We start from the raw sequence: 14,455 nt of genomic DNA on the forward strand, positions 1-14,455 counted from the left end.
TCTTACAAAGAGGGCATCAGAAGATGAGGAAATGCTGGTGGTGACTGTTTGTGCGTGTGTGTATTGCAACACTGGTACTCATATGATTGACTGGACAGACAAGAGCTGAGCATAGTGGGCCTGCACATATGTATGTTCACACATACACACACACACATGCACCCCCACACAGCTTACACCACCCCCATACATACACCAGAAACAAAAAGGGGAAAAAAGAAAAAGAAAATGTATCCTTCACAGTAGCAGAAGAAATGTGTGCCCCCAGCATCTGCAAATGGCAGGGGCATGGGACCAGAGAAGAGAAGGCAGGTCCCTACAGGTGTACGCACAGGCTTGTTCTGATCTCTGATCATCACTGGTATTTTTGTATCACTTGCTCATCTGCAAAGGATATATTCTTGGGGCAGATGAGATGGCTTCGTAGGTAAAGGCATGTGCTTCCAAGCCTGGAGACCTGAGTTCAAGTCCTAGGACCCACCTTGTGGAAGAAGAGACCAATTTCTTCAACTTGTTGTATCCCCAGCCCCATCTCTCACCACCCCACACACTAAACATAATTTAAATTTGGTTTTAAAGAACACGGGCCTTGACCTATGAAGCCGGAGATGGAGGATATAGAAAGAGTGTTCAAGAGTCCCCCACTAGATGAGAGCTAAAACCAGAATAAAAGAGAGAAGCCAGAAATGAGAATGTTTTTAGGAAATTTACACCAAGGGGATTTTGTGACGTTTTAACATCCCTCTTACTACTTCAGAAACTGTATAATTCACCAAAACAGTGGAGGCAATTATATTGTTCTTGCCTAGCGAGGACTCCTGCAAGTGTTCAATCATGAAGCCTCAAACAAAAGCTCCATTTATTCAATTGATGGATGAGTAGAATTCCACGAACCCTGGGGATTGTTAATACTTCTAGGTAGCTTGTTTCCAGCGGAAGCTGCTCAAGCCTTTGAGTGACGATGGGAGGGAAGATGGACCAGTGTTCAGTCAGCCACCATTGCTCAGGATGTCAGTCATTCTGCAGTCTGTAAAGCCAGGGCAGGTGAGTGTTCTCGTTTGGTTTCTGCTGCTGCGATAAAACACTCTGACCAAAAGCAACTTAGGAGCGGAAATGGCTTATTTTAGCTTATCCTTCCAGGTCATAATCAATCACCGAGGGAAATCCAGGCAGTAACTCAAGGAAGGGACATGGAGGAATGCTGCTTGCTGCCTTGCTTTCAGGCTGCCTCGTTAGCTTGTGCTTGGTTTTGTTATACAGCCTAGGATCACCTGCCTGGGGATGGTGCATCTCTCAGGGCTGTGCCTACTGCCATCAATAAGAAATCAAGACAGTTGACTCCAGATAGAGCCATAGTCCAATCTGATCTAGGCGAATCCTCAATGAAGGCTTTTCTCTCAAATGACGCTAGACTGTGTCAAGTTGACAAAACTAACGAGGACAGTAAACCACTCAGATGTCCTTGCTGTGGTCATATGGCAGAGATATGTTTGCCACAAATTCTCAGATCCGGAAACTTCCCTAGGTTATAGACAGCAGAATCAGTTTTGAGGTGAGCGTTGTGCACACCTGTAATCCCAGCACACAGAAGGAGAAGCAAGAGGATCTTGAGTGTAGAGCAACCTGGGCTACATAGAGAAACACTGTTTCAAAAGAGAACCTCTGTGGTACATGCCTGTCATCCCAGCCTCTCCAAGAGCAGTGTTTCTCTTAACTGCCAGGCCATCTCTCTGGTCCTTTATTTTTTTACTTCTAGGTGTGGCCAGGGAGTGAGAAACTGAGACCGGCTACACAGATGTGTGTTAGAGCAGGGCAGAGTGAAAAAGGTCACAGTCATAATTGGAAGAGTCCCATTGTCATCACAGCTCCATGCCACGGCCTTTTTACACTTCCTCTATCATTTTCCTGGTCTGGAGTTAGGAGAGTGTCCCAATTTGTTTATTTCCTTCTCCACAGTGATGTAAACGATGTCACCATGGCAAACTTTTTTTTTTTTTGAGAAACATGCTATTACATGTATGAATGTCAGTATCTTTAGTAGAGGCTCAATCTTGAAACCAGTAGATGAGACTGTCTTGTGTAGTTTATTGCTTGGCCTACCCTATTTTCTTGCCTAGAATCCCCCAGTGAGGGGCCAGGGATGGCTCAGTGGTAGAGCCCCTGCCAGTGCGAGGCTGGGGGTGTGGGTTTGTGGTAGGGTGCTTGGGTGATATGTGTATGCAAGACCCAGGTTTCCTCCCTAGCAACATAGAAATGGAAAACAAATCAGATGAGGTATCTGTCGACAACTGGGTGACATGAGTACAGATGAAATTTATTTTTAGTTGTCGCTGCCTTTCTTCTCTGGTGTCAGCCTCTGAATGTTAATATTTTAATGTAGATTTGGTAGTTAAGGAAGGTATATTTTATATCCTTTCTTATACTTCCCCCCCCCCTTCGTAGTTTATAGTCAGCTCTGAAGTTTGAAAGTAAAATTCTTTTCCTTGACTTCCACACTTGGAAAATATTTATTCCCCCTGCATCTCAGTAGTATGCACCATAAACTAACACGGTTCCATTTATTTACTTCCCTCTTGTTACAGCCGTGATCGATGGTAGGGACGGAGGCATACTGTAGTGGAGGATTTTTTGCTTTACAGCAATGGGAATGTGAGCAGGGCAGCCTCCTTTCTGCATGACAAGTTATGAGGCTTCCATTTTCAAAACTCAGCCCTGCCTACTGACGGGATGGATGCTGTGGAGGCAGAAGGCCTGGCGGCCCGCTGAAGCTGACTAGGCATGCATCTAAAAGGAAGATGCCCTGATCTGGTGGTTTTAAAGGCATTGGCCTGCACAACAAAGTCCCCAGAACCCAGACAGAATGGCTGTGTGAAGGGAAAAAAACTGCCAGGAACAAAGGTAGACCGTGACAGGACGGGCATGCAGTAGCTTCTCTGCTTTTGTTCCCTACACCAGGGCTCTTGGCTCACCAGTGCAGGAGCAGGAGACTCTTGGTTCAAAAAACAGGCCCTGAACTGGAGATTTGCCTCAGCTGGCACAGTGTTTGCCAACATGCCTGAAGTCCTGGATTGGATCCTCAGTGCCACAGAAGCCAGGTGTAGGGGCAAGCCTGTAATCCCAGCCCTTGAGAGGTACCAGGAGATCTGATTTGTTTAAGGTCATCCTCAGCATCATAGCAAGTTCAAGGTCAGCCTAGAATACAAGAGACCCTGCCCGCCCCTCCCCAACTGCAGTAAAAAAAAAGGGGGGGGGGGGTGTTAAGAAAGATAAGGCAGACGAAGTGGCATCTACCCAAGGCTAGCTGGAGAAGGAACTTAGGCCTTTTGGCTTCCCTTCAGTGCTTCTTTCAAACTGCTTAAGTGATTTAAAACTAAAGGCTTGAATAGATTTCTGTAAAGGCTTCCTTTTCCTTTACTCCCGGTACTACTCTGCTGGGGCAGTGCCTCGAGCTCATTACGTTCCCAAGGCTAAATACAAATAGATTAATGGAACTTTCTCTATGCAAAACATTCAACCTAAGGCCAGAATTTTAAAGAAGTGTTTTCTATAAATATGGCCAAGTTAAATCTGGTAACATAGTACCCATGGACTATCACCTCGAATTTCAAATTCTCAGTTATTAGCACAGTAGATGGATTTAGAATTACTGTATTTGTTTTGTTCTGTTTATTTTTTTTAAACAAAGGTTCTCATTATGTAGCCCACGCTGACTTCAAATCATAACCCTTCTGCCTCAGCTTTCCACATTAAAAAAAAAATTGACTTTAGATACATATTGAAACTGAGGAAGATGGCTTTTCATTTAGTTTGGAAAATTTTGACTAAGAAACTTGACTAAAATCTTAGATTTTTTTTTTACTTTTTGACAATTACATACATACACACGTATATAATACTTTCTGTCATGGTGTCATGGTCACCCCCATTCCCCTCCCAATCCTACTGAATCCCTTTTTGCCAGAAAGTCCCCCTTCTACTTTTATGTCAAATAGCTAGCTTAGGCTACTCAAGACTCTAAAAAATAAAGTGTGTGTGTGTGTGTGTGTGTGTGTGTGTGTGTGTGTAGGTGTTCCTCTGAGTTTAAATGGCTGACTGTATGATCACAGATGCAGTTATGTACTGGAACATGGACAACTTGCCCCCTATCTCACAAACACTCCAGAAATAATTAATTTAACAATAGAAAGAACGTTTTGATTGTGTCTGGTTGACTGATTATGTCTTACGTAGCCGAGGCTGGCCCAGAACTTCTGATTCTCCTCCCTCAGCTGAAGTCCATGTTTTTACAAAATCACCTCTTTGCAAGTCTTTTGATATAGCTCAGAGTCTGAAAGTGATGTTAAGAAGCCAGAAATATTTCGTACATTAAGCCTTTGAACTGTAAAAGGCATAATGACTTCCAGACTTGGACCAAAAATCTTCCAAAATAGGGCCAGATATAGTGGTCCATGTCTATAATCCCAGCGTTGGGAAGGAAGGAGGCAGGGGGATGGCCAGTTGGCACAGAGGTCTGCCTGGGCTACATAGTGAGATACTGTCTTAATAAAACAATGTGAAATGCCCAGTTAGGAAGATTGGGAAAGGGACTGAATTTCAGAGCTATAGAAGAAGGCTGTGAGTTCAAGGTCACCCTTGGCTACATAGAGTTTCAGGCCTGCTGGAAATATAGGCCACCTTCCCTCAAAGTGGGCAGTCAAACTCATTTTCCCCAAGCTTCTCATGCTGCCCTTTCCTAGAGCAGTAAAACACCAAAAGACCTTATTTTCAAAATTAACTTTGCTAAAGGGACAGAATATGTCTCTATGAAGCAAGCACCCACCCCCCATTTCTGGGCAGTCAAACTCATTTTCCCCAAGCTTCTCATGCTGCCCTTTCCTAGAGCAGTAAAACACCAAAAGTTATTTTCAAAATTAACTTTGCTAAAGGGACAGAATATGTCTCTATGAAGCAAGCACCCACCCCCCATTTCTTCTTTGAAAAGTTTTTTTTTAAATTCATTACCTTTATTCATTTATTCTGTGTGTCCATGGGGAGGTCCGAGGACAACTTTTAGGAGTCGGTTCCTGTCTTACAGGAAGTGAGCCACAGACCGGCAATTCTAGTTGTCAGGCTTGGTGGCGAGCGCCTTTACAGTGCAGAGCCATCTTGCTGGCCCCTTTGAAAATGTCTTTTTATTTGCTTATTCATGAGGTCCTTGGCATCAGCTGTGGTGAAATAACTTAAAAAAAGATGAGATATGTACATCTTACTATTATTTTACTGAATCATTTTACTAAGGTGGGTCTCCTCCTTGTGCCCCAGATCATTCTGGAACTCACTTTCCTCCATTTGTGCCTCCCAAGTACAGGGGTGTTCCAAACATTCAGTGCTGTGACATAGGGTTATGGGTTCTTTCTTAAGCCCTTTCAATGACATCTCTGTGGAACACATCTCTCTGAAGGATCCCTGTCCTTTGTCCATCTTTTTTCTTCTCTAGCCACGTTTCCTGGGCCACAGTGGCATTTGAGGGAACTGGATCTTCTCTCTTGCTTTTCACCCACAGTGCATGTTACAGCCCAGGCCTCCCTTGCCTGCACTCTTTGGGTTTGTCTCCGTGGATTTCGGTCCAAGGAGAGAGACCTCATCAGCTTGCAGGATTGGAGTCAAAGCTACAGATGCATTCATTCATCCGTCCCCCTGGCATGACTCACTTCCTTCACGGGGCCACGGGTGTCAGGACAGGGAGTAAAACAGGAGGTCGAAATGCCTTAGGAAGTGTCACGTTTGGGGAGTGGACAGACAGCGTAGTAGTTAGGAGTACTTGCTGTTTTTGCCAAGGGCTGGGGTTTGGTTCCCAGCACCCAAGTCAGGTCACTTGCAGCTCCAGGGGACTGGAACACCGTAGCATATGGGCACACACGCGCGCGCGCGCACACACACACACACACACACACACACACACACACACAAGGTGGTGTGGGGAGAGGGAGAAAAGAAAGAGAGGGAAGGAGGGAGAGAGAGGGGAGAGAGAATGTTACACATACTTAAAAATGAAGAGAGGGGCTGTGTGTTATGGTAGAAGGTGAGTGGCTCAAATGGCTGAGGGCACCATTAGTGATCATCCATCCATCCATCCTCCTCCCTTCCAGGGCGGTTAGCTGGGCTCCAGGGGACATTGTGGTGACAGGTGACACCGTTACTCTACTCATAGAATGGAGATTTGGAGTGTTTTTTCCTCTGTTTTTCCCTTTGCTGGACGAAAGGGGAAGAAGCATCTGGGTGTGAATGTGTACACAAATCGAATAGTTTGAGGAATTGTGCAACATGAAAAGATGTCTAAGTGACCACTTTGTAAAGCCTAACACTGTTTGGGTCTGTGATACATGGGGTGGAGGTTAGTTAGATCAAGACCTTTTTGTTCTAGACTCTGATCCCCTCCCCCTCCATGTCTAACAATGAAATAATTATTTTGTATTGGGCACCCACTATTTGTCCCACTGTCTACCTAAGATCTACCACCCTGGACGTTCATTGCCCTTTTAGAACCTGCTCTTTGCATTTGCGACTGGCCTAGATGCAATTCAACCCCAGGCTGCCGGGCCTAGTAGCCTTTCCTTGGTTTAGCACAAATCTCGGAAGCCCTAACTGCAAAGGGAGTGGAGTTTCGCGGTTCCTGCCCGCGGGGAAAGGCGCCAAGGGGACTAGGGGCCCGATCTGCTACCGGAGGCGGGATGTAGTGGGAGCCACAGCTGTCAGTGTCGCACCCAGGGACTGCGCCCCCGCGGGGCCAACCGGGCGCCAGGGCGGAGAGGAGGGGCGGCGAGGGGCGGGGCGCGCGGGGCGGGACGGAGGAGGGGCGGTGGCACCGGCTGGCGGCTCCGGCTGGGCGCGCCGAGAAGTCCCGCTCCGAGAGCCGCGAGCGCCTGGAGTAAGGCGCGCTTGGTACAATCCGGGGAGCGAAGTCCAGAGCGCCAGAGCTAGGGCGGGAGAAAGAGGTGTCCCCGCGTCGCCACCAGGGACCCCTTTCCCTGCCACGAACCAGCCCCGGGTAGCCGGTGGCGCTGGCGGCGTGCCGCCGATGGAGTTCACTTGAGCCGGGAACAGGCGGGAGAGGCAGGCCGGAGCAGAGCTAGTCCGCGCCCCGCAGCAGCTTCAACCACAGCTCTCCGCACCGCACGCGGGCGACACCCGCGGCCGATCGCCACCCCCGGAGCGTCTCGGTGCCACGCCGCGGCGGACCCAGAACCCATCAGATCACCCCGCGGCGCTGCCGTGCAGGCGGCACCCGCTGTCGGGGAGCCGGAGGCGGCCGCCGGGGAGCAGCTTTCGCCGCTGCCGCCGAACGCCCTCCTCCTCCCTCTCCCTCCTCCCTCCCTCCGCACATGGTCTCCTTTGTCCTGTCGCCGCCGCAGCCGCCTCGATCTTAGCTACGCGCGCCACGGCGGCGGCTCCTGGGCCGCTGCTCTTCAGCTCTGCCAGGTCCCCAGGGCGCACCAAGTTGAGCCCTTGGTCTGATCCAGCCGGTCCCCCGCGCGCCCCACAGGAGCCACCCGGAGAGCGCGCGGGCCGGCCCCCTCCCCATCTCCCTGCCCTGGACTTGGCTGCGTTGGATGTGCGCGCGCGGTGCTGACTCCCGGCTGCCACGGAGGAGCCGGGTGCTGCTGCTGCGGCCGCTGCTGCTGTTGCGGCTCCGGTTCGGATTTGGTTCGCGTGCCTCGGCTTTGAGACTTTGGAGAGGAATTAGCAAAACACACAGACTCGTGGACCTAGCCGGGCCGGCTGGAGTTGGGCGTTTTCTTTGCTGTGGGTTTTGGTTGCTCTCTGCGGGTAGTGGTGAGTGGTGATCCAGCCGGAGGGAACCCGGCGGAGGACCCAAACCATGAACTTGGGGTTGACAAGACCGCGGAACCCCTGGCGACCAGGTAATGTTTTCCCCGCACCCCTGGGGGGGTGGGGTGGGATGACTCAATTGCTCGCCGCCTGCGGTTGCGGGGGAGGAGGCAGGGGTCGAGGGGTCTTTTGTTGCGGCCGCCACCGGGCCAGGGTGGTAACAGGGGCGGGCTGCTGGCGTCTGGCGGGCCCGGCCTCCCTCCCTCACCCCTCCCCCGCTCCCCTTTGTACTTTCCTGGCTCCCTTCACCCGCTGGGCTCGGCCGGTGAGCCACGAGCGCCTGCCCGGGAAGCCCTGGCGGATAGAGACGATCCCACCTCCGGGAAGGGGACCCATGCTTCCCCAGTGAGATCCACTAGACCCCAAGCTGGAATGCCTGCGTCCGTTTGGGCTAGGAAGGGCTTCCTGGCGCGGTGCTGCCTGCTGACGGGTCACTGTCCCCCCTCACTGATCTCCGGGTCCCCGCCCTCCTTCTTGTGCGCACGCGGAGCCCGAGGAAGCGAAGAGCCTGGCTGGTGCAGGAACTCACCGGCGCTTAAGTTTCCAAGAGGATTGTCTTGGCTGCTCCCGAAGTCCTCCTTACTGTTGGTGCGGCTTTGGAGGGCCGCCTCGGTGATCCGAGTTTTAAGGAGATCCGGGTGCAGCTCCAGACGTCTGGGACCCACCCGTGTGTGCGGGCGGTTTTTATTTCTTTATTTTTATTCATTTTTCTTATTAGCCAACCTGCTTGACTTAACTTTTTTTTTCCACGCCAGCTACAGCTTCTAGAGCATAGCAAGTATTGATATAAAGGCAAATAACACCCATTTACCTTCCCGGAAAAATGCCCTACAGAGCTTGTTTCCTCTAAGTGTATAAAGCCCATCAAAGTCAAGACGAGGAAACGAAATGGCAACGGATACATTAAAATGTGAGCAGCTAAAGGTACTGGGTGCCGGAGAGATGAGGGAAGACACCGGTGCGCCTGCCGCTAGATTCACCGCACCTGCATTAGTCGTTGTGAATTTAAAAAGAAAAAAGAAAAACTGGCTAGGGAAATGATCCAAGTCATAGAGGGAAATGTACTTTTTTTCTTTTAAAAGTAACAAAATGAACACGTCTCCACGATTAAGGAGCCAAGGAACCCAGCGATTTGTTCAAACGATTTATAAAAAAAAAAAGTACGTGTTTATGTATGTGGAGGGTATATGACGAGGTCAGAGGACAACTTTCAGGAATCCGTTATCTCCTTCCTCCTTTATGTGGGTGCAGTGATCGAATTGAGGTTGGCAGACTTGGCAACAAACACACTTACCTGCTGAGACATCACACCCACTCTGCACAAATGATTTTTAAAAGTGTGAAAGGAAGGAAAGTTCCTTGAAGAAAGAGCTACGCGAAATTTGCACCTATCAAGACTTTGCCCAGGGGGCTCCCGAGGAATTTGGATGAAGGTGGTTCACTAGGCCAGATGGGAGAACAAGGGACCAGAAGGACTTTTTCCCCAAGCCACCTAGACATGTGTACCTTTGGTGTTTTTGCTTTTTACAAAGGAGGCCTTTTTTGAGACATCTCTTTAATACAAGGCTCGCGAGAGACAATTCAGCATTTTGTGGCGGATATCAGTAAATTGAAGGGTTCAAAAAGCTTCCATTAGAAGGCATTGCTCTGAGCGTCCTGAATATCCATCGGACATGTTTCCTTGATGCTGGACACAGCAGCATCAGGTCCTCTGGGTCACTTGGCTATCTACTTGAGAGTATATTCAGCGCCGGCCCCGTGGTGCTCACAAAGGGGACCGAATCACAGGGGCTGCCACCTACAGCCTAATCCTGCCCTGGCTTCCATACCCAGAGCTACTGAAAATGCAACCTTAACCAGTTGCTTCCTCCAGCTATGCTTTTTGCCGTTTTGGAAAAGCAGTAATTTAAAAAAGAAAAAAACCAAACCTATTTATGTATGCCGTTAGTCTCTCTGTACCAGAAAACCCCCAATTTTCCGAGTGATATTTTAGTTTTGTAAAATAATTGAAGAGACAGGGTGTTGCTTGTGTGTGCATGTGTGTAGTTTTTTTTCTTTCAAAAGACATTAACTCCATTTTAGTTTTGAAGCCATGACTTGCTAATGAGCATTCTAAGAGCAATTAACAGCGTTTTCAGAATGAGGAAAACTCTTTGAATTGCTAGATTTTAAACGGGAAAGCTCACAAATGTAGACATCGCTTTCCTGTGTGGGTGTAGTAACACCTCTGGTGCAGCAGAGAAATCCTGTGCTTTGTCAGACTCACACGTCTCTGCGTGCCGTGCGGATCTCATGGACTGTTTGGTGTACCCTCCCTGAAGACTTTCTCTGTGGCTCATTTTTATGAAATGCTACTATAACGTAATATAATTTCATTTAGTGTTTCTTACGATGTGAGGACAGCTACGTCTGCATTTTATTCTTCCTACAAAAGTAGAGGGTGGAATCTCTGTATGGTTTTTCACATGTGAATGCGATTGAATCCTTATTTTGTACAATTTGCCCTTGATCCTATTAATCCTCTGAACTCACCCCTGCAGCAGGAAGATTAGAATTAAAATAAATGAGAACCAGCCATAATAAAAAAAATAGGTTAGGTCTTTTTATATCCCTGGCCTTGTGAACTGGAACATTTCCCTCAGTTATACACAGAAATATTTCATCTCCATCAATGTAGCATTGAAAGACTACGTAGAATATCTTCTTTGTCCCCCAAAGCCAGCCCAAGTTTCCTCGCCCCTGTTCCCCATATTTCTTTCTCTCATATTTATTGAACATTCTGTGACTTGCTTGGTCAAATTTATGCATTTCTGTATAAAACATGAAAGATAAGAGTTTTCTCATTAGGGTTATAAGTCAAACACAGTATAAATGTAGGTGGGCCTTGACGTTTCCAAGGGGTATCTTCAAATCAGAACAGTGAACTTACTAATTTTACCTTTTTTCTAAGTCCTAGGAATAAGCAATAAATCGTCAACATTACCGCCTCTTCCACGAAACCCACTACTCACCGTTCATTTCCCAGCACATTAGTATATGTTTTAAATTGACTTTAATCTTGCTATTTAAATAAGCTATTGGCTTCCCTCATGCCAGTGTAATAATTAGCAGACATGATCTCTGAAAAACACGAAAAGGAAGTAACCCTGGTGGCATAGTGGCCAGGTTTTAAACAGGGTCAACCCTCATCTGAAACACTGAGGTTGGCCTGGTTACTGTGAGAAACCCTGAACATCAGGGTCATCGAAACACCTTCAAAAACAAATTAATTTCTGGGTATAATGGTTGACACTTTAGTGAGGAAAAGCTTAATGTCCAAAAGATATAGATTTCTAATTTGTAGAAGAAAATTGAAAAACAGAAAATCTAGTGGCAAAAAAACCACAAAAAGGCATTTTCAAAATAATGATCTGTCAACAGAATTGGTAAATCATTTGTGAATCAGCTAAATTGCCTTGTGGACCATTTCATAGAAATATGTTTTGAACCGATAATATGTCTAATAAGGACACATTTTGAAAATCAGATTTTTTTTTCCCTCTTTCCCCCAATAAATAGCTGCAGTGCAGGCCTTTCTCCCACAGTCAACCAGCACCACCTTATGGAGGATTTGGGGAAATTACGGGCTCTTATATTTTCCTAAAATATTGTCAATTGATTTAAAATCATAGCAACCCAGGATGCTGTGGATGATGGTCTTTGCTGACAGTCTTCACGCCTTCTTGTTTTTCAGGCATCAGATGCTAGCTCCGAAAAACTCTTTAACACTGTTCTTATAAACAAAGGTAAGACCCCCCTCTTTATTAATCTAAATGATGGCTTTAAAATAAATATGCATCTCATTGCCATTGTCTGAGAAGAAGGAGAGAAGGAAAATCCATGTGGTCTTTTTTGTCTTCACGTTTTGTGCTTTGGCGCGCTGTGCAATCTGGATGTTTTGGAGATGGGGGAGGGAAAGTTCACTTTGAAAGAATTTACTGATTCCTTGTTTAAATTGATCGGTGGTGTTAATTTCATGTAGGCAGCTGCAATCGAGGAGAATGTTTTTACAATGTCTTGATTGCTGGTTATCAACTTCCGGCAGTCGGGAGCATTATAAATAGTACATGTGGACCTCAGACGGTAACAACCAGCGGGGGTGTTTAGTATACACGGCATCATAGCCATAAGCCAACCTTTCTGCTCTGGGCTCTCTGTAAAGTTAATAAATGTGCAAGAGGGCAGAATTTAATTACGCACTTCTCCATTTATTTCTTGCAAACCTCAGTCTAAAGAGTAAGAGAGGCTAATGATGCCGAGATGCATCTGGGGAAGACTCACCCTAAATAACTGCCGGGAGGTTTCTTAGCAGTCTTCATTTTGCAGAAGTGTCTTTAGCCACAATGAAATTTAGGGGAGTCTCCTTGCACTGGCTTCGATAGGTGTGCCATCTGAGTGATGCAAGGGATAGCAATCCACCTTCCCCTTCCCGCTATAGAACCTGACTTAGGGGCTTGCACGATAACTATTGCTAAATAATAGCTAAATAAAGATGTGCTGGCCTGTGGTACTCTCTGTATCACTAAGGATGCTTGGGAGTGCTGGACCCGCACTGGATCAGGAGTTAGGTGCTCATGGGGTGAAATGGGAGACCATTTCAGCAAACAGTTTATTTCATTTTTAAAATTTTTAATTTTTGTTCTTTTTGCTTACTAGTTAGTAAGAGGTCTGTGTACAGTTAATTTGTGCTCTCCCATTGTTTTGAAATTGAACCTACCTTGATTTTTAAACAGTACATTATATTTGAAGTTGTCCCCAGGGCTTAGAACTTTGCTGGGACTCTCAGAATTAATGTCATATTGAATATGATCTTGGATTTTAATTGCATGATACGATTCCAGCTTTATATTTCATCACATTTTTAATGACCTGAGAAGTTTGTATAAATTTGTTATTCATAATTCTAAAAGCCCAGTGACAGCTGATGTTTCTTGCCAGCACATCTTTCTCAATGGTAGGAACATATGATGGCTTTCTGATCGTGTTATTGAGAGGGAAGAATTAGTGGGCCTTGGAGGTGTCCTTGATTTAAAGTAAAAGGAAAGGTAACAGAAGAGGGAACTGAGGCAGGGCAGGTCACTCACTATCCGAAGCAGTTGGTATGATTCTCTGACCTTCCCAACCCTGGCACACACATACCTCCAGTCACCTGGGACAGGTTGGGTTTTTTTGTTTTTGTTTTTGTTTTTTGTTTTTTTTTTTGGTGCTAAGTTGCTATGGCCCTTTCTAAGCTCTGGGTTTGGCTCCAATTGCTACTTGAGGAGGAAAACCCAGACTGATGGCTGAGCCCCTTCGCTCTCTCCTTCCTATCTTTTCTCTCTCTTTCCCATCCTACCCCCAGCCTCGAGTTTCCAGTCCGGCACTTCCCGTGTTCTTATTTGTGTTTGCTTCCACTGAGTGATGTGTGGCGTCGATTTGGCAGTGCACAGCCATACCCCTGACCGGGTGCCTTTCTTCTGAGCTGCTTTTCTGAGAGAAGTGAGGGGTGATTTCAGTGGCCTTGAAAGGATTAAGGTTTCTTTGTGTATACTAAAATCAACACAGGCTTTTCTCCTAAGCTTTGCTTGGGAAACGTACACAAATAAGCATTTTAGTTGATGACGGATTATTCCTCGGCCCCTTATTTCCATCAAAATGGCCTTCCTTTCCTCCCCTGGAGTTTCCCCTTAATGCCTTATGCTAATTTCCCATGGTAGCGTGAATGACAAGCTCCAGAATTGGTGGGCAAGTCCAGGTGTTGCTGAAGTAGGCAGAGTACCTGGTACTCAACCCTTTCTCCCTGGAGGAGACTGAGGGATGCAGGGGGATCTCAAACAGCTTAGCAGAGTTTTCAAATTGCTAAATATCAGGAAAACAACTATCCCCCCCCCCTCCAAAAAAAAGATCACTGTGTAGAATTGATGTCGGTAACTCCTGGGAGACAGGTGCAGTGCGCGTCGCTAGGCACATGTGGTTTGGTGTCTGCTTTTACTCCTGGTAGTAGCAGCGGTGTTACTGGATATATGGCGGACAGGTCCTTCAGCTGTCGTCTTCTCTCGCATCAAGTTCAAGTAAATATGAAAAGCCGGCTTGCTTACCTAAAAGTCAGTCAGGTCTCTCTGTTTGTATGTACATATGTCTACACGCACACACGCATGCACGCACTCTGTTTTAAAGCTTTGCAAGAAAGGACAGGTTTACCCCAGGTAACAGACACAGCAGGGACGTTCTTAAAGGCCTTCTCTTACTGGGTACATTAACAAGGGTGTTAGGGAGTCCCACGTTGGCCCTCTTCAGGGTCATGTTCAAAGCCACGTATCACCCCCTCTTCTCCACAGGAACCTGGCAGGCTTCTGGTCTCAGAGTAGCAGGCTTAGCTGGGAAGGTTATGCCTCCAAGCCTGGTGGTCTGGTGGGTGTGCGGATTTGGTCCATAAAATTTCACTGTTGGAGGGCAGCGGTAAGCTCACTGGCTGAGTGGGCCAGGGACTCTGGAGTTGGCAACTTTGGTGTTGGCCTGCTCAGCTTGGAGACAGAGCCCCAGGCTGTAACAGCAAGGGGCCCTGGCT

General features: G+C 47.2%; 1 protein-coding gene across 4 annotated transcripts in view; it reads left to right on the forward strand.

Annotated features, from left to right (window-relative positions):
• Auts2 (activator of transcription and developmental regulator AUTS2) overlaps nt 1-14,455 on the forward strand; it is a 1,102,310-nt gene that overhangs the window by 998,649 nt on the left and 89,206 nt on the right. For all 4 annotated transcript variants that reach the window (XM_041648369.1, XM_041648371.1, XM_041648370.1 and 1 more), the window contains one exon: nt 11,603-11,654. In XM_041648369.1, the coding sequence (XP_041504303.1) occupies nt 11,603-11,654 (52 nt within the window). The remainder of the gene's footprint in view (nt 1-11,602; nt 11,655-14,455) is intronic.

This window comes from Microtus oregoni, unplaced genomic scaffold (assembly GCF_018167655.1).
Source record: "Microtus oregoni isolate MIOR12 unplaced genomic scaffold, Mior012 000003F_ref0000135, whole genome shotgun sequence".
Classification (NCBI taxonomy): Eukaryota; Metazoa; Chordata; class Mammalia; order Rodentia; family Cricetidae; genus Microtus; species Microtus oregoni.